The sequence below is a fragment of the Thunnus albacares genome, chromosome 17 (genome assembly GCF_914725855.1).
Source record: "Thunnus albacares chromosome 17, fThuAlb1.1, whole genome shotgun sequence".
In the NCBI taxonomy this organism is placed as follows: domain Eukaryota; kingdom Metazoa; phylum Chordata; class Actinopteri; order Scombriformes; family Scombridae; genus Thunnus; species Thunnus albacares.
Genome location: NC_058122.1, coordinates 20,602,564 through 20,629,535, shown reverse-complemented (window position 1 = coordinate 20,629,535; position 26,972 = coordinate 20,602,564). Strand labels below are relative to the sequence as shown.

At 38.0% G+C, this 26,972-nt stretch overlaps 2 protein-coding genes across 2 annotated transcripts; both read left to right on the top strand.

Moving 5' to 3' along the window:
• Positions 1–2,232: 2,232 nt before the first annotated feature.
• psmg3 (proteasome (prosome, macropain) assembly chaperone 3) lies at positions 2,233–5,721 on the top strand. The gene is made up of 3 exons (XM_044330262.1): positions 2,233–2,369; positions 3,755–3,985; positions 5,080–5,721. Exons 2-3 carry the CDS (start codon positions 3,767–3,769, stop codon positions 5,230–5,232), a joined length of 372 nt encoding a protein of 123 aa, XP_044186197.1. The 5' UTR covers positions 2,233–2,369; positions 3,755–3,766; the 3' UTR covers positions 5,233–5,721.
• Positions 5,722–6,358: 637 nt separating this feature from the next.
• tmem184a (transmembrane protein 184a) lies at positions 6,359–26,856 on the top strand. Its single transcript, XM_044330260.1, has 9 exons — positions 6,359–6,919; positions 7,168–7,389; positions 11,635–11,800; positions 12,753–12,843; positions 16,333–16,408; positions 20,464–20,555; positions 22,572–22,741; positions 22,831–23,028; positions 25,340–26,856. The coding sequence occupies exons 2-9, from the start codon at positions 7,168–7,170 to the stop codon at positions 25,567–25,569; spliced, it is 1,245 nt and encodes a 414-aa protein (XP_044186195.1). The 5' UTR covers positions 6,359–6,919; the 3' UTR covers positions 25,570–26,856.
• Positions 26,857–26,972: the final 116 nt, after the last annotated feature.

The window sequence follows — 26,972 nt, the reverse complement described above, 5'->3', positions numbered from 1 at the left end:
CTGAAATTTCTCCTTTTAAACATGTCTGCATAAAGTTTGACCTTTAATTAAAAAGAAGAAGATGACAGTATTTCTCGCAGAACTTTCCAACAAGAGGTTCTTGTCTTAGTGTATAAGGAATAGCAGACCTGAATAAAAACCCTGTTTGTGAGCAAGAAGACAAAATCCCCAGTAACCATGAACTTGAACAAACGTATTCCCAAGACAGACAATCAGAAAGATGACACACAGTGTTGAAGTTGCTTTGTTAACCAGGAATATGAAGCTATCTTTCCATTATCAGTCCGAACATTTACACCCTTTTATTCATTTTAAGCAATATCAGTTCTGAACAAGAAAATGTGTTCATATCCCCTCATAATGTTACAGTCTGTGCTTTTAAAGAGTTTCCCATCTGTCTTTTTGACTCTAGCCTCACTGTTACACCATCACAGACTCTGAAACTCTGATCCTTCTGTTCAGGCGGTGGATACAGCAGGCAATTTCTCACTAGCACTCACTAACATTCAACAGACACACAATTTCACACATTAATGCTGAAATATTGTATATTGATATTCGCATTACAATTTAGTTAGATCAAAATGGTCAGTCAAGGACACAGATGGTCAGCCAGGGAGTATAGAGAGCGGTCCAACCAATTTCATACCTACGGCTGCCTACTCAGAGTGCATAACAATTCCGCTGAGCCTGTTCTATTTGACATTGTGAATGTGTCATGTTCATAGGGATGGCTTCTTTTGGATCAGCCTGATGCAGCACTCGCAGACTTCAGTGGAGCCTCACATCCGCCTGGAAAAAAAAATGTCATGCATGCACTTTTGCTAACAGTGAAAATTCCTAAACTGCTCATTTCTCTTGTAGCTGTGAACGCAGATGTGACTTCTGTAGTTGGCCAATCTGTGGCCAGAATGGAAAGGTCTTTACTAAATTGTCTTTGCCAACCTATTGCATTTGTATACAGTTTGAATGTCAGTGCAATGCCATGCTGTGTGCCTGGAAAACAGTTTTTCAGTTGGTTTTCATCACACACACAGTGCCAGTCAAAAGTTTGGACACACTTTCTCATTCCATTGAATGAGAAAGTGTGTCCAAACTTTTGACTGGTACCATATGTAAAACAATTCATTAGCTATTTATACATCCATTTTTATCAATCACATGTCCCCTCATGTCATAGGACTATCGACATTTTCTTGTCTCTCCTAGTAAAGAAATGGTTTGCAGCCTGGGGTGTAAAAAGCCACTGTTTAATAAAATAAATAAATAAGATAAAATAAATAAATAACTAAATAAATAAATAAGCATGACTTTATCTGCTCCTAAAATTAAAGCTCTATTGACAGTTAATTAAAAACATCCTGCTTCTGTGATTTCTTGCCACGGTGGGTTGTTTCTGTTCACTAATATTGATTGAAATGTACCAGGGCAGAGGATCAACTTATTTATGTACTTAAAGAAATTAACTCACGATAATACGTTATTAAAGCCCTGTTAAATCATCCTCACTTCATCACTTCTGAGATATGACTGTATCGAATTAGTATAATCATGCACTGTGGAACACAGAGTGTACATTTAGTCCTCAGTTAATTTTAAGGTCTCTGGCAACTGCGGGCAAAGACAGTAAAGTCAACCATATTTATCTTTTTTACAGCATATTTGTTGTGAGCCTGCAAGGAAGTACCCAAGGTCAGAAAGACTCAGTGATAACAAACAAATCCAGGTGCAGACCTATAGTAGCTTACTGCAGTGGATTTTAACACTTTTTATTCTTGACACATTGATTTTTGCAGAACTTTCCAAATAGATGATGGCACTCTGATATAAATATTAATGGTTACAGTTGTTGATTTAGGAAGACAATAAGTAGCCTATCAAGTGGGCAAAGCACATTCAATTGTGTTTTTAATTTTTGTTTTCTCATGAACAACATTATACATTACTTTGCTCAAAACATTAGGATCATATGGATTCTGATGTGGTGCAGCGAGTGTATAAATGATGATTAAATGTCCCATTTTATAAAGAGCATTTAAGTCTGAACCACTGGAAAAGCCTAATGGGAAGTGTAATTATTGAATTCTAACAAAATAATCAGAGTGAATTTTATTTGCTAAGTATGCAGACACATATAACCGCAATGTCTTGTTTCAGCTTGTTGTGATAGAAGGATAGTTTGTCACTTTGAGGAAAACACTAAGTGACTTCAGGTGACGTCATTACGCAGAGGTACGTTGCGCACGCTCTAAAGCGAAAGCCGTTTGTTGTCATGGTGGAGACTGAATGACAGAGCTGGTAAAGTTGCTGAAAGTGAAGCGTCTCAGTGAAAAAACCGAGTTCACAGCGAGAACAGACTGAGTCAAACGGTGAGGACTTGTTTTTACACACACGCTGAAAAAGCTGTTTATCGTTATCTCAACTGTGAAGTTTACAGCGGAAGCTAACATTAGCTGTGTAGCTAACATTAGCCTCCACATGACAGTAACGTTAGCTTCCTTCCTCGAAGCCGAGCATCACTTGAGGAGAGGAGGGAAACAGAAATGATAGATATATAAGCTCTCTGCTAGTGTTGGGGGTGTTTGTTTTTCTGAGGACACGATTCTCAAACACCTTTTTTACATAGCCGTCATCAATGTGCTGTAATAAGAGTCTAACGATCTCAGCGTAACTTGTATAAGTTTTATGCCATTTTGTTTTTTACCTATTTAGCTAAAAACTGTGTTTTTTTTTAACTCCAAAGTTGCATCTTCATCTGTCTTGTTTGTGCGACCAACAACCCAAAACCCCATGTTACAGTGAAAAATATAAAATACACAAAAAGCAGCTAATCTTAACACTTGAGAAGTTGGGACCAGTGATTTTATGCTGCAACCATTAACTTAATGAGTTATCAGAACTGTTGCAAATTCATGTTTCTGTCAATCTATTAATTGACAATTGTTTCAGCTCTACTTTAATGTGTAAAGAGTGATGTGAAAGGCACACTCTTGTTAGAAGGCTGTGACACAGAGCAGTCCCTAAAATATAAACCATGAAATAGGTGACTGAAGAAGTTTTTCATTTGCACGTATGCAGTATCATGTAGTGCTAAACACAGGCTATGGTCACAACAAACCAACACATAAATAAGTCATTTATAGTGTCATTGTTGTGACAGTCTCAGACAAACAGAGCATCTTCCACGGTGTGTAGAGAAGAGAAACAGTCTGAAGGGATCAAAATTCCAGCAACACTTTTAAATAATGCTTATTTTCATTATCAATTTACCTAATTAATTGAAAGTTTTGTCTCTGAAATGAAAAAGGTGGGATAAATATCTAAAATCCAAACATATTCAATTTAGTGATATACTATATGACAAACAAAAACTACAGTTTACATAAAACAGAGAATAGCAGAAAATCTTTACATCAGAGAAACTAGCTAGAATGAAAAAAATATTTGGCATTTTTGCTTTGAAAATTACTGGAGCGATTAATCCACTATCATAATGGTTAATGATTAATTTTATGTTTATTGACTAATTGATTAATTGACTAACTGTTTCAGCTTTTGACAAGCTGAAATGACCAATGCGTTTTGGCTTGTGGCCTTCATCAGAGTTCCTGAATGAAACAACATTTGAAATGTGTTGGTCTCACATTTATGTTGTTCTTCATACTACAAGTGAGCTGAGACAGTCTGAGACAACAAATATAGTGAACATAAATAATCTTAATGCATTGTTTTTCTGTGTTTTGCTCCTCCCCAGGATTAATAAAAAATGTCTTCAGCTGAGCCCATCATCCGATCGAGACAGACAGAGAAAGAAGTCAATGGAATCTCAACACAAGTCGTCTGTACAGAGTTCAGTAATTACATATTCGTAGTTATCACTCAGTACGGCAAAATCGGAACTCTGATATCTGTCACACCTGACTCCAGGTCTAATGATATCAGCACCCCGACGTTCTCCACAAAAGTGCTGCTGGGAAAAGAAGAGGTACGCTGGATTAATTTGTACAGATAAATATTGTAACAGTGTGATGTAGACTTATTCACAGGACATCAGAGAGACTTGTTGCAACACATCATTTCATGCTGTTGAGGAGCAGATGAGATCGGTTCTGAGCTGCTCCGGTAGACGGGGAGAAATTAAATGTGTGCAGGCATAGAGTTCAGTGGTCTGTTAAAATTTGCACAAGGAAACCTATTTCATCTCTGCCTGACCATGTAATTTTCTAACTGACATAGAGTGCTAACATGAATCATCATTAGAGAAATAAAGTATAATAATGTTTGCATGAGATAGACCTTGAGCAGACCTTTTCTTTTTTCTGGTAATTTTAAAAAGACAATATTTGCACTCTCTCGTAAAGTGTGCAGTTGTTTGAGAAGGAGATGCAGTGTAGAGGCATCGTGACACAGACTGAGTGAAGGACCATGACTGAATGCTGTTGTGCAGTATAATTTGGCTTTATGTCAACAGTCGAGTCTTCATCTCTGTTATTGTCTGTTGTACTTGATTACACAGCAGACAGATAATCTGCTACAACCACATCAGGGGTTTCATTAAAAAAGAATTGATCACATTATCTGATGTGGAAAGGCTGCTCACTTTAGGAGAACTTCACAAAAATTAATTACTTTTCAGACGTGTGTGAAATATAGACTAATCAATAAAACTTCATGCCAGTAAAAGCATGCTGTAACTATTTACCACATATACAATGGCAACAGTACAGATTGTGAATGGAAAAGTCTTTTTGTTTTTTCTGGACAATCTGTTTACAATATGAAACAAGTTGGAAAGTGAGCCGATACTTGGAAAAACCTGCGGTGTTTGAAGATATGGGAAAATCATTTGCTATACTTGTGTAAAAATACATGTTAATAAAGGGAAATCCCTGTTTTGTATGTTATATAAAAAAGAAGATCATTGATTTTGTGTGAGAAATGTACTACATTTCTTCATTTCATCAGTGAGGCCACACATGACAGGCCACTGCACACAGTTTTTCTTCTGTTATAAACATGTTACATCACAGCTTTTCTGTATTTCATAATCTAACGTCTGATTTGTGTCTCTGTTTACAGCCCCTGACACATGTCTGTGCCAAACACCTGGCAACGTTTGTGTCGCAAGAAGCCAGCAACAGGCCTGTCCTGCTGGGACTGGCACTCAAGGATTCTTCTGTAGATGCAATAAAACAAATGAAAGAGATCATAAAAAGTTGTCAAGTCTGGTAGGAAGTCAACAAAATGGACATGAAGCCTGAAGGCTTGATGAAATACAAGCCACCTGGAGGAATGCCTCATAATGTCACATTTCTTCTGCATCTTTTTAAACTGAAAGGATTTTACTCTTTCCTACATGCCAGTCAGTAATAAAAAAAGCCCTTAGGGTTGTACTCTAAGATAGAAATATATAAATCCAATTTAATTTACTCTGATCCTCTTGATTTGTGAGACAGTGACGAATGTCTTCTGGAAAACACAACTTAAAGTTTATCTGGTTTTACAGTTGGGTTTCCCCTGTGCTCTCAAAAACTGAGAAATAGTTTGCAAAATGATCATTGTTCCAGTTCCACCACTGTATGAAATGTGTATTTACCTTACTCTGTTTGTTTTGTAGTTTTTAATACTTTCTACTGTTCATTCTTTTTGTACTGTACAATGCAAATATACTAAATTGTTACATGAGGAGAATTTAGAAATAAAACAGTTCACTTCCAAAAACTTGTCTTTTTTCTGTCTTTGAAACATAATCGCCCCAGCCCCAGTGAAGGATAATTTGGATTTCGTAATGGATAAACTATTTAAGCATTGTCAAATACTGCCATTAAACTGGAAAATTGGGCCAGACCTTTTCTAATCTGGTTAAGGTCTTTGCTTTATTTATCAATTATAGCTATATTACGCTGGCTGCAATGCAGTTAAACACTCATTTAGTGTCCTTTTCAGCAAATGTCATGCCATGTATAGCGTGGTAGCCGGTTTAAACTCCTGAGAGAAAGCAGCATTGCAGAAGGTCCACAAATCTGCGAGACTGCCACTTTTTGAGCCAGGCCTTATTGGAATATAATGCATTTATAAAATGTGGGATTTTTTTTATTTATGTATATACTTATGTACTAATGAATGTAGGAAATATGAACTTATGTACACAGATTTATATGAATTTGGTTATGATAGTGGCCTTAACTTTTTAAAAGTAGATTTTTTGTCTTATTCTTGTAAACATCCAATTACTAAATCATAAATATTCAGCATAATTTGCATATATTTATTACTTTTGTGAAACTTATTCCGTGTATGAAAGGTGGTTTCTAGGACTGCAGTAGCCTATAAATGTAAGTAAATTAAAATATAAAGAATTATTAACATGCAATATCTGAACGTTGGTAATGCTGCACCTTAGGCAAGAACATACAGGCAACGTGATGACGCCACACGTCGGCTCATGGCCACGTGACCCGTGCACCTGTGCCCAACCTGTTTATCTCTGCCGCTCCTCTCGCCGCTCGGGAATAAATCCAAGTCCCCGTCGTTTACACTAAACGTTTTACTTTCAACTGGTTTCGCACAGTAAACGCTTCAGACCACCAAAGTGAATGAATGTTTTTTGTTTTGTTTTGTTTTCTTTGGTGTTTTTTTTGCGACAGGAATTGTTTGAGTTGTTGCCGACCGACTGTGTGGACTTGGACCTCGGTCAAGGTACCTGTCTCAAACAAGGAAGTCTAGCCTATTGAGCTCTGCGTTGATGAAACCGACAGGCCCTTAGTAAATGACGGTAAATGCCCGCTGTTGACGGTTCTGAAAGGCGATTTTATCCTCGATGTTGATCCTATAACGTTGGCTTGTGTCACTCCTGGACTGTTTGTGGACAGTCTCAAGTCGACGGGATAAAGCAGCTTCCACCCTCCCCCGGGACAAGGTGAGCTGTGTCTGTGTTGACGGTAAAGCAGATCCATATCTAGTTTAAGATCACTTGAATAGCACTTGTGGGACTCTCTGTCACGTTTTCATACAATATTCTCCTCTTTCATTAATTATAACACTTTAAACTGGTTTGTTTTGTGCCCGGCAGGCAGCATGAAATCACTTGGGAATACAGTATTCTTACATTTTATCTAGAAGCCCCACATTGACCCTTTTTTTTTTTTTTCCTGTTTTCTGTTTCAGATGAACATCTCTTTCGAGGACATGGATTCATCAGCCGAAAATAATTCTATTGTTCACCTGGCTGCACCAATTCTCCCAGACAAGTCAGATATCTCCAATATGACCATTATCCGAACAAGCAACGGGTCAATCATAGAGGACCAGATGTTTTTAAACACAATGGCTGCTCAAGGCCTCTCTGGGATATTTGTCTGGTCTGCCTTGCTCATAACATGCCACCAGGTAAGCACGTGTCATTTGGCGAGATATTTTAAACACCTCTGCTTGAAAGATCTTCAATCACTGCATCACACGGCTCTAGCGAGTATGCAGCCTCAAAGCATTGCTCTCACAGTCGTTTAAATGCGTAATCAGAGACAGTTGACAGAATGCACCTCCCTTGCCAGAGGACAACAACAAATTCTTCCATTAAGGCTTATTACCTCACAGTTCACTGTGGTGAATTCAGCGTCTCAGGCTTCACTGCTTATTTTCATAGCCACACTGACACTTTTTTGTCTTATCTAGTCATGAAGTATTTCTTTCTCTCAGGGCACTTATTATTCTTTTTACCTCACGATTGCACTGCCACACTGCATTACAGGACTGTTTTTCTTACCTCTTACAGTTAACAGAGACTATCAGATTAAAACGGGAGAAAATCCTTTAGCTGATTAAAGGACAATGAAAACACAGCAAGCACTCCCCGTGTGTGGGAAAAGATGGTCAGACAGAGTAAATGGCTCAGCACAGGCCACCTTTACACTGCAAGCATTTCAGCGCTGTGTGTAAATGAGTGTTTTCTCTTGTGTGTGTGTGAGTTACCCACTGTGTGCAGATGATAGCTTATCATTATAGTTTTATCATTTGTAGAGAATGCAGTAGGGTGCAGTGTATTATCAGCAGGGAAATCAATTGATACTGAGATAATATTTTACAGCGTTCTAAAGGATGAGGGTGTTGTTTTGTCTGTTCACTGCTGCTTTAATGTTGTGCGGCTGTAATAGTTCCCAGATTTAATTGAAGATTTTATAACCCTTATGTCCATCCAGCATCCTCAGCCTTGAAGTCAAACGCCTGGTCATAACTGTGTCGGCTGTGTGGTTTAATTAATTAATGAGTTGTTATTATTTGCGTAGCTGCAAAAGCTTTTTAAGTTGCACACAAAGCATCAGCATGTTGCATCCTTTGATCCAAAAACAATCCTTGCTTAGGGATTTGTGACTCAATATCCAGCAAATTGGTTTCTATCTCTTTTAATACAGTACTTGTTTGGCCAAACACTTGCCAGCAAGACGTTTTAATTGAACAAATAAATAGGAAGTGTACCGCAGGGAGAGTGGAGCAGGTTTGCAACAGGCATCCTTTTTGTAACACAGGGCGGATAAAACGGTCTGCAGGACTTGCGTTGCAATGCTGGTGGTGTTTCATCTCACTTGGCTCCAGAGGATTGCTATAAACTCGCATTCTGAATACCAAACACAGATAGACAATGACCTCAGATCCTCTTTCCCTTAAAGATGCAGTGTGTAGATTTTAGTGGCATCTAGCGGAACGGACTCGGCAGAAATGTAATATAATGTTTATAAGTAAGTTTTAATCAGTATACAATCCCCTGAAAATAGGAATTGTTGTGTTTTCATTACCTTAGAATGAGCCCTTTATATCTACATAGGGAGCAGGTCCTCTTCCACGGAGCCCGCTATGTCGCACCGCCATGTTTCTACAGTAGCCCAGAAGTTTTGCAGCCACCGTAGGTTCTCCTACATGCTTGGAAGGGAAGGGGGCTGCTAGATGCCACTAAATCCTACACACTGCACCTTTAAAGTCGCCAATACTTTTCAAACTGGTAGCCATTGGAGTGTGGCTCATTTTCTTGGTGGGCTTAGTGGTCCCTTTGTAACCTGAAGCATTTGGGATTAAGAGCAGCAGGATAGACTTATTTCCTACTGTAAAGCTGCATCATGTTTTGCACACGGCCCTCTCATTTAGCTACAATATGTAGAATCAATCACCTCTGTTTTAGGGTATTTATCTTTTTAATATAAGGATTTCTGCCCCCTAACCATACTGTCAGTCAGGTTAGTCTGAGTTCTACTCGGGCTTGAAGCCATTATTCAGCACGCAAGTATGCATTACTGTCAGGTCAGCGTTATGGAATCAGGAAGGACATAGGTGTTCTTTCGGCTTTTCAGGCAAATGGAGGGCATCATTCTGCTTCACGTCACAGGTAGAGATGGCCAAAAGCATCACACCCCCTGCCCTCACAGTAATCAGGCTTTAATGTGCAGCCTCTAATGAGCATTTAATCAAGCTGCACACGTAGAGCAGACTGAGACTCTGGATGTTGAGTGGTGGTTTGCTCCTCTAAATGTAGATCTTTAAAATTTTAAAAATGTTCAAACCCACTGATGGTGAGTTAAAATAGTGCAAAATAATGTCAATAGCCCAAGAATGAGTGAAACTACTGTATGCAGTTATGAAAATGACTGAATCAGAAAACTTTGCAATTTCAAAAGTTTTAAATTAATTATTGTCTCTTAGTATTTCTCACAAAACAGCAAAACACTCTTAACACATTTGCAGATATTTATGATTAATAAGAAAAAAGGATGTTTGTAGGATTCATGGCTAATGTTCTGTAAAGAAACTCCCCAGGATTGTCTGATGAGGTAACACATGAATATGGTAGTGATGTGTATGTGTGTGTGTGTGTGTGTTTCCTACTTTTTAGAGAGTTATTAGTCAAAAGTGTTTTGTTGTGATTACTTGGATTGCCCCCTTAAAACTCAATTAGCTGACTAATGGGTCGTAAGCATCTTTGTCGACAGAAATTTTGAGTTGATTAGTCATTTTTTTTTAAATGGCCTTTTAAGAACAATGAGTCAGAGAATTGCCACGTCTCTGGCATCCCTAATACGCTTTGGTCTTTAATCAGCACTAAGTTTTAGCATTAGCATTTTCTGCATGACCGCATTCATCTGTAATACTGGAGAAACAACACAACGTAATACACTAGCAGTGAAGTAAACTATTGACATATTTCTATTAAATACCCCTTGTTGGGATCAGAGATGCTGCGTGGTTGCAGCAGTTTCCCCAACAGCTTGTGTTGATCAATTTGTTCATAAACATCAGTTTGATAATCTGCAGTCATCTGTCAGCAGAGATGACTGGGAGCACTGAGAGGAGCTGTTTAAATGTACTTTGCTCACACTGTTGAAAACATATCTTCTTCTGCTGACATACGGATCATACTGTGCTGTATTTCCTTGAGATCTGAATGGATAAATCGGTCCTTACTTCAGCTTCAACTGCAGTGGCAAACTGTGCATTTCAGTAGTGATTCAGAAATTGTTGATTCATCATTTAAATGTCACTCATGAGTGTAAAAATTGTTGTATGAGGTGTTAGTTTGAAGTTGTCTAAAAGCTAAAGGTCACTGAAGAGAATGATAATCAGATTATCATCTGCCATATGCTGTGCGTATTCCCTTAAATTGTTGAGTTGTGTGAAAAAAAACAAAGTTTATTCACTGATCTAATTATCTGCTTCTGTTTGTGAAGTTGAAGCTCTATGATATTAGCTGTGGCCAGTAATTTTAATGCGGGAATGTTTTACGGAGGGCATTAAAACGGGAGTTGGGCAATCTCTCTTTATTCTCTTCATTCAGCAGGCAAACCTGCTGCTGCATTTCGTCGCAGATCTTTACACAGAGAGAGAGCAGTCAGGGCGAGATCATATAAAGCCATAAATAATATCAAGCAGATAAGGGACATATTTGATTATTTGCTGTTAGCTCTCAGGAAGCTGACATATCACGTTGATCGTACCCGTGTGGTTTGTATCACTTCACCGTCAGCACTATAGGAAAACAACCAACGTCTATGTTCCTAACTGTTGTGATACAGCAGCCAACAGGGATCCAAATAGATCTGCAATGATTTACTGATTAGTCAATCGACAGAAAATTATTCATCAACTATTATGATAATTAACTCATCGTTTTGAGTCAGTATTAAAGGAAAAAATGTCCAAATTCTCTGATTCCAGCTCCTCAAAAGTGAATATTTTGTGGTCATAATTTTCTAACATTTCATAGACCAAACAACTAATCATTTAACTCAAGTAACAATTGACAGATTAAACAATAATGAAAATAATTGTTAGTTGGAGCCCTGATCAAAATAAACAAACTGGCATTTTCCCTTCTTTTATCAAAGGTGTTTGATGAACCAGAATTGTTACTGTTGATACCTAAATATGAGCCACAATCAGAAAGCCTGTATACTTTAAGTATTTTAGTAAAGGCAGGATATATTTTTCAAGGCAGTCTGTACTTTTCTATATGTGGGCTGTATCATGTTGCATTTTAATCTCGTACATCATAACCCATTTTCTCAAATCTGTAACAATGTTCACCAAAATCAGGAGAATGTGCTTGTTTACTGATGTTTTCATGTGTTTTTGTTTGTTTTCTCATCGAAGATCTACACACACCTCAGATCCTACACCGTCCCCAATGAGCAGCGCTACATCATCCGTATCCTGTTTATTGTGCCAGTTTATGCCTTCGATTCTTGGCTCAGCCTGCTCTTCATCAGCAACGACCAGTACTACGTCTACTTTGATTCTATTCGAGACTGCTATGAAGGTAAGTCTCTCTCAACTTTTCCCTTTTGCTTTCTGAGAGCGTCTTCTCAGAACTGTCACAGCTGTTCCGGTGTAACACTGTCATTTATGAAGTGAGTCCCCCCTACCCGCAGGTTTCCAATGGTTGCCAGGAAATAAAAGAAACTGACCAAACTAGTTTTTCACACCAGCCATTGTTCTCATGGTAGTAGACCCTATTATTTAAGGTGTTACATTTCTAGGACGAGTTATTTTAGAAGGAAACTAGTTCATAGTGTTTCCTGAAGGAAAAACACCTACAGTGTGCTTTCAGGTTGTAACACTTATTTTAAAACTTTTTCTTGATTCGTTCAGTGTAATTTACATTCAGATATTATGTAAACCATGTTCTGTAGATTATAGTTTAATTACCTTTGTACAGTGTAATTATGTCTTCAAGTTATAAGACCAAGGCACTTCACCAATGGCAAAGATGAATCACATGCAAAATTGATTACAAGTAATTTGAGAAAGGGAAAAGGAGGAAATCCATTATTCAGGAGATTAGTTTCCAGTTTGCGGGCCAATTTTGTGGCTGATTGATAGTGAAGCGCATCAGAAAGCAGGCAGACTAGAATACCACCAGCGGCTACGGCTAAAACATAATGAACCTTCTCTTGACTGGACACCATCTGCATTAGCTTCATTTAATCCCTCCTTAAATAGCAACAAAGGATTAGGAAGGGATTTCCAAGACACAGAACCCTTGGAAGCTTCTTAATGTAAGGACTGAAACATTTATTGTTCCAAACAGTAGGACTAATTATTTTTTATCGTGTGGAAGTTTTTTTTCTCCTCCTGAAATGATTGACCTTTTTTTAAATGAAGTTATATTTGAAGGTGATGAGAAATTATTCTGCAGTTTTAAATCACACACATGCACTGTGTGAAAGAAGTAACTCCTCTCTTTTTTTTTCCTTTTTTTTTTGTTACAGCATTTGTCATTTACAATTTCCTGAGCCTGTCATTTGAGTACCTGGGAGGAGAGAGTGCAATTATGTCCGAGATTCGAGGGAAGCCCATACAGTGAGTGCTCTCATACATGCACATATTTGTTTGGAAGATTTTTAGGGTATTTTTCCAATAATAAGTTGAATCAGAAGCAATAAATAAATCACAAATGTTTCATCGCCTTCTCTTTAGCTCCACTTGGGCTAACTGTTGTATGGTTTTGGCGCCATGTGTATCATCATAAAGGGTTAAAGGTGCATTTTTCTGCCCTTGAATTAGCATTTAGTTTAAAAAAAAAGCAGGAGAGTGAAAGTGCTGGTAATAAACAACTGCATTGTTAATCTGTGACAGTTATCCTTTATCTCTGGGCTTTTGACCGGCCCGGATAGGTTGTGTTTTATGGCTGACTCAGCCACAGGGCAGCAGCTCTTTGCCAAGTTCTTAAGACGGTGGAGACACTAATGTTGTGCCCTGATAAATGATGGCATTGTTTAACTCCAGCCAGTGGAGACACATCACAAAGTCTACATCTTGCGTTTGAATAGTTCACTGCTCTGCTTTGCTGTTACATGGCTTTCATGTAACATTTCCATAGAAATCCGATATTTTTTGTCTTAAATCCCTAAAAACTCAACAGATAATTTGTATCCTCATAATCTCCTGAAAGCAGATTATATGTTGCATAGTTTTATGGAAGGGAGAGGATAACTCATACTGTCAAAGTTCAAGTTGAGTATATTTTAATCAGTAGCATGTGAGATGAATCAGATAAGATTTATATATGCATGCCGTTCTCACGGTCTTGTTAGCGTGTTAAACCATTTTAGTAGCAAATTAAGCCTATTCATACTGTAATTGCTATTGTATATCTATATTCCATTAAGTTTAATATGTCACCTTCCAATTAATAAGCTAAATTACACTGAAAATGCTAAAAAACACACCTTAGATGTAAGTTCTGTGGAAATCAAGGCAGAGATCAATAAAAACTTTGACTACTTTCACTCTGCTTTATTTCTCAAATTCAATTTGACTGAATGTCTATGTTGTATTTGCAAGCGATCAAGTGGCGTTTGAATGCTTGGACATCAGTAACCTGTTTGCAGTGGTTTAACCCTCCTTATGTGTTAGAAAAGGTTTTACACCTAGTGTTCACAGGTCAAATTTGACCCGCGTTAGAATTCATTAACAAGCACTGAAAAAAAACACTAATTATCATTCAATAAAATGTTTTACCTGCTAGGTGACTTATTATTCATCAATAACCATAACATATATATACTTACTTTGGCATTTTATGTACCTTAGACCACATTTAACTTACATTGTACAAATCGTTTTTAGTTTAAAATAGGCACAATTTATCTATTTTTTATTGCTTATGATGAACCGAACAGGCAAATAAGGCTATGAGATGATCTGATAAACAAAATAATTCCCAAAATAACTTGTTTATATTTATATTTTACACGTCACGGTGTGCGGTGAGATGTGAGAAATAAAGCACAAGAAAGCCCCAGCCTATATACTGCTAACAGGGGAACAGGAGATGTGTATCTGTGTCTGTGTCAGTGTGTGTGCGTGTTTGTGCGTACATATGTGTGTGTCTGTCATAGGCTACTTTTGGGGACAAATTTCATACTAAAGATCAGTTAACTGGGGACGGCTTGTCCAATTGGGGACAACAGCTGTGTCCCCAAATGGGGAAAAAGTTGATTTTTGGGTCAGTGGTTAAGGTTAGGGTTATGTTAAGGTTAGGGTTAGGGTTAAGGTAAGTCTCCAGGAAATTAATATAGGTCTATGTAATGTCCCCAAAACATAACCTAGGTCAACATTTGTGTGTGTGTGTGTGTGTGTGTGTGTCTATGGGGTGGGGAGTGAAAGAGAGAGTGGGGGTGTGTGCATGGGATCATATTTGCTGCGTGCCACTCTACAATTGAATTCAAGTAGATATGCTTTCTTGGCATGAAACATAATTTTAATATTATAACACAATATTATTATACTATTTTTTATAGGATTTCATTACTATTATTTTTGTTTTGTTGTGATTTTTGTTATTCATGATGGTTTGGCAACATTTACTGTGTATTTATGTGCATAAACAACCCATAATTACTACCGGGTCAAATTTGACCCACAACACAACAGATGTAACTTTTTTTTTTATAGGCATTAAAAGACAGAAAAATGATCAAAATGTGTTTTATTGTATTCAGTAGGCCATTGTAGAGGATGCAATGAAGCCTTGTTTTGATCAGAAAAAATTAAAAGTATATTTCACACATCTAAGCTTGAAAACGGGTCAGATTTGACCCTAACACAATAGGAGGGTTAAAAAAATTACTAGACAAGTAATGAAATGTTGTTTTTAAAAACGGGACAATACCTTTGCACAGTCTGGATGGTTAGCAGCATGAAGAGCACCTCAAGCACTAGCTGTAGCTGCATCAGACTGATAGGGAGCTGTTATTTAGCACAAGGCTAAATTAGTCCTAATCTTTCTCTCTGCTGCTGCACACTCCCTAAACTGCCTCCTAAACACAACACCACTGACCACAGAGTATCTCCGGGGTTGATGATAATAATACTGACAAATAATAGTAGCAAAGAATATTTTATACTCTATATGCTGAACAAAGAGCCTCTTCAAGAAAATCTCTAATCTGCCCTCTTTTGTCCAGTGCCTCTGTTTTGTCAGACAAGTCCAGTTTATTGTTGATGATGATGTTTGGATTTTGCCTTTTTTAAATTCTGTTTCACATGACACTTTGACCTATGTTAAAATCAGAATCGGCTTTACTGGGAGCATGTTTATGCATACAAGGAATTTGACTCTGGTTTATAGTGGCTGTTGATGCACTAACACACAGTTCCAAGAACAATGTTTTGGAAAACACACAGACATGCAGCCAGAACAAGGACAACAAAGCTGAACAAAGATTAAAAATCATTGTAAAATATTGTAAACGAACACAATGCAAGGTGTGCTGGAATAAATAGTGAATGGGTGATGTTACTTTACTTTACTTACATAAGTTACTTTATATACATAGAGTACATGTTACATATGTTTTTTTTCTATGAACCTGTTAATTGACTGGGGATAATTAGCTGTAATTAACTGTTGTAAGCCTGTAACGAACTCCCAGCTGAGATATTATCATGTAGGTGGTTTTGCATGAAATATATGGACGCAATTTTTGGCAATTATCCGTGTCAATTATGACTCTCTTAACATTATAATGTGTGTTTGTGTTTTCTCTAACATTTGTGCTCCTACATATATGTAAATGATGTTTACAAAACACTAAAAACACCTTTCCGTACATTGCCGTCAAATGCTGCACCACCCAGTAATGAACCATTCAACACACAGCCAACCAAAGCATGTCAACAAAAACATGTTAAGCAAGCCGGTGCTTCTTTTTTCTGTATTCTATCACATATGTGTTTCCATACATATATTTTAACTTGTGTCAGTTATCTGATGATAAATATATGATGTCTCGGTGTTGACGTGACTTCTGTTGAATAGTGAATTATCTCCTGCTGTTTTCACAGGTCAAGTTGCCTGTATGGTACCTGCTGTCTGGTTGGAATGAGCTACTCCATCGGCTTTTTAAGATTCTGCAAACAGGTGAGCTTCAATCATCCCCTTATCTCGGCTCTAGAGACGCTCCTTTAAGCCACTGAAATAAATTTACACACATTGAAAAATACGAATACATCAAATTGTCTTGAAAGACAAACAATACTGTGCTGTAAATTACCATTTTGTCCGGATCTCCAGACTCCTTAAAAATGACAGCTGTTATAATTGGCTGTGTGCTTTTCAGAGGATAACATCCACTAGTTAAAAAAAAAAAAAAAAAAAAGGAAAACAAAAGCATTTGAGGCCAGGTGAAACCAGCTTGATAATAAACACAGAGAGATGATATGAGCTGTCAGCACAGAGCTCCCTCACAGTGTCTTGGGATGCTACACAAGCTCCCAGTCTAACACTGATGCAAACTGGAACTGAGAGTTATGTCTCCAAAACAAAATACATGCTGAAGTGATTTTTTTTCTTTTTTTTAATGCCTCAAGTGATAAACACTCGATGTGCCTTGACAGGAATCCTACGTGAATTGTTTTAAAAGGAAAACCTTGCAACTTCTCTCTGGTGGCATTTCTGAAATAGATGGTATTTGAAGGATAATTAACTACCAGAACACAACTGATGATCAGTTTAGAGTATTTCTAAAAAAAGTGTATTACATTGTTGGAATACTTTTAAAAGTATACAGTGAGTGGAGTCTTCTGCTTTTAAAATGGTCATCCTCATTGTTATTCAATAAACAGAAAATTACACAAATAAATATATTGAACAAATTATTAAATGCAGTTTTGCCTGTCAACCTTATATTGAAGTTAGAAAACAGCAGTGTGTTCTCTATGAGAGAAAACTTCAGGTGAGAGAAAATTCTCATCCTGGATAAAATATCTGCAGACACGTACTGTAACTGACAGATAGGATCCTGGCAGAACAGAAGATCTGAAAGGCCTTGATCCAGTTACTGGTAAAGAACATTAAAATTCTTTGCACAAGCTTCAGTTTGTGATTAGAAGAGGCGTTAACAAATGAATCACTGATATGGAAAAGCAGCCTAGAGTTATGGTGGTTCTTGGAGATAAGGCTAGAGGATAAGCTGTTCTTGCATCCTAAACTGGTTTTTGACATTTCAGTTTTAAGTCTTTTATCATATTGTAGGACACTTTAGGGCTTTATTTTCTTGAAACTGGGCACAAGCACAGTCCTGTGGACCCTATGGGTAGCTGTGGTGCTTATTACAGCTAATGGGTGTACAAATAGATAAATAACAATAATTAAACAATCTCTCGGCACAACTGCACGTGAGTGTGACCAACTAGTTTTTTCGCAATTTTGGTGGCGCAAATCAAGCGCTACTGCAGAGGATGAATCGTTAATAGCAGGTGGTTCTGTGTTCAACAGAACCAGCAGGTGAAGTCAGGTTGACTTTGAACAATCACATGAACTCCTCTCATCCAGATTAAATGGAACAGGAGGAGAAGTTCATCTCCATTAAGCACCACAAAGTCCTAAAACACAAATATATAATTCAAATTAATTCTGTCAATGGCAGAAGCTACATTTTTATTAGTTGTATTTATGATTTCATACATACTGATTCCCATCAGTTGGACTGTAATGAGGGCCGTAACTTCAGTAACTTGTCTTACAATAAAATATGTTTCCATTATTACTATGTGTTACCCTATCTTGTTGTTATTTAGAGAACTCATCCTGAAAACAGCAAGAAAAGGTCCAAGATAACACCAAAAATGCACAATCGCAAAAAAAAAAAAAAAAAAAATTGACTACCATTTAACAAAGTTCATTGCAGCTGTTTTTGCACTACACCTGGTTTTGCATCAGCATGAAAAAAGGGTTCTTAATATATTTGGCTTCTCTACTTTCTCTCTTTTCTACTTTCTTTTCTACTCTCTCTTCCCAAATGTTATCATCAAGCAGTGGCACAAGAGTTTTTGTAAGAGTTTTCTTTTTTATGCCTCAGCGTTGGCAACAGCCACGGCTGGAGGCGTAATGTTTTCGGGTTGTCCATCCTGTTCTCTCGTGAATGTGACATCTCAGCAATGCCTTTAGGGAATTTCTTCAAATTTGGCAAAAACATCCACTTGGACTCAAGGATGAACTGATAAGAATTTGGTGGTCAAAAGTCAAGGTCACTGTGACGAAGACGAATAATTCATATGCTAATTATTACAAAGTTTCACTCAAAGGTCTTACAGGATAAAGTGATGAAGTGATGACATTTTATATCCAAATAGTCTCTAAGTGAAGCCAGCATGTTTCTCACTGGAAATTATTCACTGGAATCATACATGTCAATATAGTGATAACTTCCATTTCACCAGAAAATGTACTTAATACCTTTTTATTAAATATTATGAGTCTGAACAGGCATGGAAGTGAACTGTAACTTGACTGGTGGGCAGAGACGTACAACTGAAAGGTGGTATTTCTAGTTTTTAGTGGCAAGAACAGAATACACAAGCAATTAATAAAAAAATTATTCATATATTTCTGGATGTTGAGAAGAGGTTTTATCAAAAGGGCCTCAGAGTTTTGTTGCGGAAATTAAATATGCAAGAGCAGACAGAGGCACAAAGGCTTGGGGCAGTGTGTGAAGCAGCAGTACAATAAAAACAATGGTCTTGTGTTGTGATATATATATTTCAAATGTTAACAATTTAAAAGGATCAGCTTTGGAGGTCGGCATTGTAACGCACAATGTAGAGAGGTGTTGCCGTTAATTAAGACTCAGGAGAGTATGAAAAATCAGTTTTGTCAATAGTTGCCACTAGTGAACTATTGCAATGAACACTGCAGTGAAAGTATTACAAATTATAAAAAAGAAAATGCTTCAGGTCATCTTTTAATTGAAACCGCCAGCAGGTTGCTAACAGAAAACAGGAAAGTCAAATATGATGTATCTAATAGACGTGCACATTATCCCGATTTCACATTTGATGCACCGCCTTGTGATAACGAGGTTAGTCAAGCTCGCGACAAGGTGGCCTAATATCTCACGCATGTTATATAAATGTATGTAGAATCAACATATTTTCTTATCTTAATTTGTATTGAACATTATACGCTGACACTGACTTAACATGTAGCTTAGTATTAAAGTCTGTATAGAGTCCGCATGCATGAATGCAGGTACTGACTCTAAATTAAATTGAGGCAGAAACCACAGTTGACTTTTAATCTGCTGGCATTATGAACGCACATTGTGTTTTGAATATCAAGCATGTCAGGAAGTATCATGCAAAATTATTTTCCCTGAGCATATTCAGAGTGACAAGCTGGCACTAGAACAGGCATAGGGCGAGCAAAGACTGTCAGTACTAAAAGCTTCAAAGCAAATCAGCAATAAAAATGATTATTGATGTCATTTTGTCAAGCCCACCGCCGACTCCGGCCATTCTAAAAAGCCTCCCTCCGGCTAATCAAGTTGAACTCTCCTGGTCTGTTGCTTTCAGGTGTCGCAGCAGTGATGAGAGTTTAGAGCAGTCTCTGTCAAATTGGTTGGTTCAGGCTTCAATTCACAACACAGAGGACATCTGTCCTTCAGTCTGATATTGCATGCAGGTCTATACCCCCCCCCCCCCCCCCCCCCCCCCCCCGGTATCCTCTGTTGTCCCAGCCAGTCCCCGTTGACATCACCATTATGACATCAGCAGTAAGGCGTCAGTATCAGATGCTTTACTTTCTAGGACTGAAGGAAAGACCGCCTTTTTTAATTAAGTCTTATAAATTAAGGTCTCATAATTTAGTTACTGTGATAAGATAGAGATCTCAAAACATTGCATTAGGTGACAAAATTAATTAAAGTACTGAATTGCTCTATATATATTGGTAAAAAACAAAGAAACAAATGCATTGCCATGATGGTGAAGGGGAGATATGCCCTCTGGTTAGGTTAAAAAAAAAAGATTGGGACACATGGACACCTGCTTGTTGTCAGCGAGCAGTTATAAATCTTTTCCATCTGATTAGATGTACAAACAGGTTCAAACGTCCTTCTTCATCCTTCATCCTCCTCCTCTTTCATAGTGTCATTGCATGTTTGGGTGTCTCATACTGAATTGTAATGCATTCTCCAGGCGACTCTCCAGTTCTGCGTTGTCAAACCCATCATGGCCGTCATCACCATCATCCTGCAGGCCTTTGGCAAATATCACGATGGAGATTTTAAGTGAGCCATACCTCCTTTTTTTTTTTTCCATTTCATTATTTCATTCATCATGTATCTTATGGATCCGTGTCATTGCCAGCAGGCTTGTTTGCTGTTTATATGCACATGGAAGCAATTTGCAAATGGAGATAATTATATTATCTCTTCACAGCAGGCACGGTGAAATGTTTAGAATTAAAAGGGGTTTCATTTCAAGCGGAAAGTTCTGAGGTCAAACTTGTGTGCAGGTACTCTAACCGCATGTTATATCACTGTCACCGCCATAATCATAGCACAGAACAGCCTCTTGGGTACCATTACTGCAAGGAATAATTCAAGAGTTTTTGAAATATGGACTAAAGAATATAATAATGCACATTTTCCCCAATCGTGGTAAGTATTCTGAAATGAAACCTCTTAATTCTTATTGTATGTTGCGCTCAGTGAAGCACATTATTATTAAGGAGAGATGAATTGTTTCATTTCATACTGTTACTTTAGATGTCAAGTGATACAAAGGATAGGGAAAAACTGCAGACTGACAAATGTAATTTTAGTGTATTTCCAGGCGTACCATATGAGCCAATAAGGGTCTCAACAGAATATGGAGAGGGTAATATATTCAATAAAATCGTCTTTAGCGTGTAATCAAAAGCTATAAAATCTACCGCTCATAAACTCTGCCTGACTTACTTTCAGGTGCTCTTCTCCACCTCTCAGTTCAGCGTCTCTTTCTGTAGATTCAGCTGTGACAACACTTGTTTCTAAGCTACTCAGAAGACGCGCAGAGTTTAACGAGGGCTCGAGACAGACGTTTTCAATCAGCTTTGTATCATCACCCTCTTACTGTCAAGCTGAAAGACAGACACGAATAAATTCTTCCTGCTTAGTTCTCCATAGAGTTCAACAGCAAAATTAGCAGGGAGAAATAACAGTTTTTTTTTTTTTTTAATTCTTTCTTTAACCATGATGATTCACAGATTGTTTACTTATTCGCTTTCAGCCAACCACGCACTCTATACCGCATGCGAGTAATTAGCGTAGTCACAGCTGAGTCCTCCAGAGACTCTCTAGAATGCAAAGAGAGTAGAAAGGCAGGCTGACAATAAAATATAGACAAATCTGCCTGTTTATTGGATGCATCCTGAAATAAGAAGGCCATGTACAAACAGGCTTTATTAACTGCTCTTTGATATAGGGAGGATGAAAAGGTTGCATTAACTGCTGCTCGTGCAATATTGCTGAAATATGAAATAAAAGCTGCCGGTCTTTTTCACTCCGTCAGCCCAAAGTAACCCTAAGAGATGTCATCATATGCTCAAATAGGGACACAAATTTTAAGCAATGTCCTTAATCAGTAGTCAGCCGCATTAACAATCAATAGTCAAATAATTGTTAATAATTAATGAAATACAAGTTTTTCCATAATAAAATTGTTTTTTTAACTACTGACTATGTTCAGCTCATAATCAGTGTGCATTGGGAATTTGAAAACAGTTTGAGTAAACACCAAGTTACTTGAATTACAAATTAAATAACACAAAATAATGACTTCTCCCTCTCCCGTCTGTTGATATTCAATGATTGTCCCTGACAAAAGTATTAAAGTATTAAACACAGCAAACAATGTTGCACAACTTCCAGCTCATTGGAGAACATACATTAGGTAAGACTAGATGTGTTGCATATATCTAACAATAATTAGATATAGTTATTAGACAAGCGTCTGCCGCTCAGCTCCTCAGTGACTTTTTTTCTTCCTTGGACTGCAAGGACGTCTATTTGTTTTCCAATTTGTATAGCCCTTACGGACGCTCAGCAATCACGCCTGTAACTGCATCATAGCAGTACTTTTTCTGACAGTTACACTGCACATCCCTCATCTTCTGCATTATCAGTTAACATTTTTTTTAATTGATTAAATTATTAACGGCAATTAAGCAATAATTGGCATCCCGAATGCAAGATTTTGGCACACTGATCACAAATTTGTCATGATTAAATGACAAATATGTAACAATTGAGCTTTCTGTGCAGTGTGAATGGAGGATACCTGTACATCACAATCATCTACAACTTCTCAGTCAGTCTGGCCCTCTACGCTCTCTTCCTGTTCTACTTCGCCACGAGTGACCTGCTCAGGCCGTATGAGCCAGTGCTCAAATTCCTCACAATCAAATCTGTCATCTTCTTATCCTTCTGGCAAGGTAAGACCTCCATTCTGCTTATTTTATTGCATATTCCACTATCTTTAAAGATAAAAGTATAATTTGTTGAAAATGTTGATGCTTTCTAGGAATGGTCCTCGCCATCCTGGAACGCTGCGGCGTCATTCCCAACGCGCTCTTCATCGACGGGCAAGAGGTCGGCGCCGGCACCGTGGCAGCAGGCTGGCAGAACTTTATCATCTGCATCGAAATGTTCTTTGCTGCTATTGCGCTCCGATACGCCTTCACCTGCACCGTCTACCAGGAGAAGAAAAATGAAGTGCCAGGTGAGCACTGTAGTGTGTGAAACCTTGACAATGTGTTAACGTGTTTCAAGGCTAATTGTCCTCCTCCCTCACAGAATAATGAGTGACACAAGTTTGAAAGTGTTAGCAGTTTTATAACCACTTCACCCTGACTGACTTTTAAAGTTAGATTTCACATCCCCGTCCCCCTGTTTTATCTGTGATACACAAGCTGGTACGTTTCCATATTTACATATTAGTACTTTTTAATATAGTGCTGTTGTGAGCTGTATTAGTCAGGTTGGAAGTCAGCAGGGGTTGCCGTCGGCCTAAGGGCATACATTGTTACTCGTGGCTCAGAGGACAGTTGCCAGTAAAGCAAAGCAGAGGAAGATGAGACATTCAAAGCCTGAGTACAGTAACAAGCAGGGAGCAAGCAGTCCCCTTTGACGTCAATGCTGCTCGCAAGTAAAAGACAAATGGAAGGCAAGGGAAAAGCCTTCCGCAGCGATATCAATCATTCTGCCTTTTTTTTTTTTTTTCCTGCTGTAGGAAACCCTCTGTCCCCTAGAGCTGCTTAACATGCAGAAGTGCTGGAAGTGATGATGACAATTCAAACATTTCCATATAAACTTGATACTTGTTATTTTTTTAAAATCAAAGAAGATAATGACATAAAATTATTGGTTTTCATCAGCGGTCATTCTTCTCGCCTATATGAAAAGGTTTCCATTATTCATCGCATTTACCATCCAGTTTAAGTTATAATAATAATGTTTCTCTAAAATGTTTGACAGCTTATTATTACATTTCCTCTTTGTGATATGTTTTATTGCTTCAAACATCCTCTCCCTTCCTGTAACTGAACTTTTTGGCACTAACCTTATCACTATAGTTCTGTTGCTGCACCTCCCCACCTGCAGGTGTTGATGTGTGTGAATGCAGACGTTGCCACACATCTGGCTTACCGTTCCTCAGCTCCCGAAACTCAGCAGACCGTGCCTAACGGCCCCGTACCCCCCTCTCCAATCCACCTTGCCCTTCTCTTTTGCCACCTCCAAAAGCCAATTCCGACAGCACTGCCAGTGACCCTGAAACAGAAGGCTGTGGATGTCTGCCGGCTCTTGTTTTTTTGCTTTGGATACCCTTTTAGTACGGGGATGAATTCAACCTAGGTCACAGCCGGGTGCTAAGGGACCATCAGTGGAGACTTTGGATTCTGTTCAGTCCATTTATTTACTGTTGCTTGAGAAGAAGTCACAATAAGAAAAATAAATCATATCCATTTTGTGACTGTTAAATGTTACTGCTAATATGTCTTACATTTGATAGTTTACAGTATCACTTATTAATCACTTAGTTGATCAACAGAAAATTAAAATTGAAAAATCAAGTAGAAGTATTAACAAAAGTCTGGCTTTGGCATATGAATTAGCCAAAGTGAATTAGTGAAGATTAGCTGTCTTTCTATTTTATATCATAGTAAATTAAAGAAGCCCTGTGAAGTTTTCTTGTAAACAAACAAACTTTTATCTTTTATTATCAGTGTTTCTCATTAACACATTGTGTTTCCTTGAGGTCTTCCAAAGGTTTTGAGTACATTTCTCTACTCCTAAAGCATTTAAAATTTGTATTGTTTAAATCCATGTCTGCTTGCTAGCAGGCGTCTTCCTCTCTAGCTTTGTTGGCACATTATCACCACCGTCGATTTATGGAACAGCTTGAAACCAAGGGCAGGATGTTTATTGCACTGCCCGCGTGCTCGTGAAAGTGCACAATACAAACAAAACATTGCTCCATAGCGCTACTATTGGTCAAAAACTCCAGAGGGTATCTTTTAAATATTTTTGGGTTTTGGTCTGTTTGTTGGAGAAAACAAGCAATTTAAAGTAACACTTTGGGGTCTGGCAGCTTGTGATGGGCAGTTTTGACTGTTTTGACATTTACTTAGATTAAACAATTAATCAACAAAATAATCATCAAATCATTTGATAATGGAATTAATCATTAGCTAAGCTAAGGGTATACAGTATAAAAATAACATACAGCACCACTCAAAAGTTAGGGCATCTATTCTCATTCAAGAGAATGATGTGTCCAAACTTTTGACTGGTTTATGTATGCTGCCGGAGCACACCAGCACTCCAGAACTCCTCTAAACTCTGCACAGAAACAGCACCTTTTATTACGCACAGTTCTTCAATTACTTCAAATTGACGTCCCCCTCATTTGTATTCAGGTGCCCAGATTGATTGTCTTGTTTCAGGGATTTAAAACTGCAGCATAGCAGTCAAATGTTTGATTGTCTAACCATGAAACTCCCACTGTCCCCGTTCCTTTGTTATTCCCACAGAGAACATCCCCCCTATGCAGAGCATCTCCAGCGGTCTGAAGGAAACCATAAACCCTGGAGACATGGTGCAGGATGCCATCCATAACTTCTCCCCAGCTTACCAGCAGTACACTCAGCAGTCCACACAGGAAGTGGTCCAGCCCAACATGAACGGAAAAATAGCCACAGGCAACAAAGGCTCCCGCAAGTCTGACAAAATCATGCTGATCACTTCCGATGATGAGTTCTAGGCATGTTTCCAGCAAGATCCAGGTGTTTTTGTCCTTGCCACCCCTATCTCTGACCCTCTGGGGAAACAGCTGTATCGCATATCACAAGAAGCTGGATTGAATCCAGGTGTTTAATTTTCATGATCCCAGTATTTAAGATGGGCTGCTTACTTCTGTCCAGTTTTAATGAATAATTTAAGCACCAAGAAGAGGATGAAATGAATAATAGTTTTGAAATTGATAGCTCAGTGACCAGAGAACTGATCTGTCTCCACCTCAGCAGTAATCACAGGAAAATGACATGTCACCTTTACTGTATCACAAAAGTATGGAGCTGCGCATTTTCTGTAAATCAAGCCGCTGGATTTTCAGCGCCGATCCTGATTCTGTTTTTGTCATTATATCAGTGCTCGCTCTCTGGCTGTCTGAAGTTTGTTCTGATTCATGCCAGTTTCAAAGAGGAGATGATTAATATGTGACTCCAGGTGGAAAAGCAGGGAAGCCAGCGATGGCTGGGAATGACACTTCATGGACCGTCTCTCGCATGTGCTTGTTTGAAGTATTTGCTGAGCATTCCTCTGCACAGTTTCCTGACAAATGGAAGAATTCATTCAAAGACACATTAGTTTTGGAGCAGGCACTTCAAACTGCAGACTATCGCGCTTCTGAATCCTTTGTATTTACCGTACCATGGACAAATTGGATTAACCAGTCTCCTACAAAGTGGGAGTTGTATTATTCTCATTAATTCTCCCAGCATGCTAAAGAGTGTAATTCAGTGCAACTAGACAGTAGTTTTAGTAGCTTCTGCACTATTGTAAACTTTCTCGTGTTCACATCACTATTTATGTTATAATTCCATATTCCAGGGATTATAAAATTATAAAATATGTACAGAATTTGATTGGTGTAATGCTTAATTGTGGTGTTTAATATGTTCTATTTGTGTAAAAAAAAATCTCTGGTTTATGAATTGGAAAATGCTTAATATATGTAATGTGTGTAGTTGAGGAATAGTCAGGAGAATCAAAATCTGCTATATTGTACAATGTCAATTTTTGTCATTTAAAATGTTATCATTTTTGTTTTTGTCACATGAGACCAGTAGTGTCCAAGTTTGTGTGTCAACTCATAGTTTAAGATACCCTCTTGTGCCAATGATTGCTGCCTTTCTGGGAAAGCAGAAATGAACTTACAGTTGGGTACACAGTAATATTTGAAAATACTTTTGTCAAAAATAGTTTTGACACATGTTTCTTACTCCTGTTTGGCACTTGTGCAGAATAAAACAATTTTGCTTGTGTAACTCACATATGTTGGAACTGAGTAATTTTGCACTTTTCAGTGAAGAAAAAAGCTTTATTTGAAAGTACAAAAAAAACAAACAAAAATAAAACAAAACACAGACACAGCAGACCTAATGT

What these genes read in the sequence shown, in the direction of transcription:
- psmg3 (XM_044330262.1), top strand. Translation starts at nt 3,767, where the DNA reads ATGTCTTCAGCTGAGCCCATCATCCGATCGAGACAGACAGAGAAAGAA. An exon ending in TGCTGCTGGGAAAAGAAGAG is followed by an intron (nt 3,986 to 5,079) that starts GTACGCTGGATT and finishes CTCTGTTTACAG; the next exon opens with CCCCTGACACATGTCTGTGC.
- tmem184a (XM_044330260.1), top strand. Translation starts at nt 7,168, where the DNA reads ATGAACATCTCTTTCGAGGACATGGATTCATCAGCCGAAAATAATTCT. An exon ending in TGCTCATAACATGCCACCAG is followed by an intron (nt 7,390 to 11,634) that starts GTAAGCACGTGT and finishes TTCTCATCGAAG; the next exon opens with ATCTACACACACCTCAGATC. An exon ending in TTTTAAGATTCTGCAAACAG is followed by an intron (nt 16,409 to 20,463) that starts GTGAGCTTCAAT and finishes TGCATTCTCCAG; the next exon opens with GCGACTCTCCAGTTCTGCGT.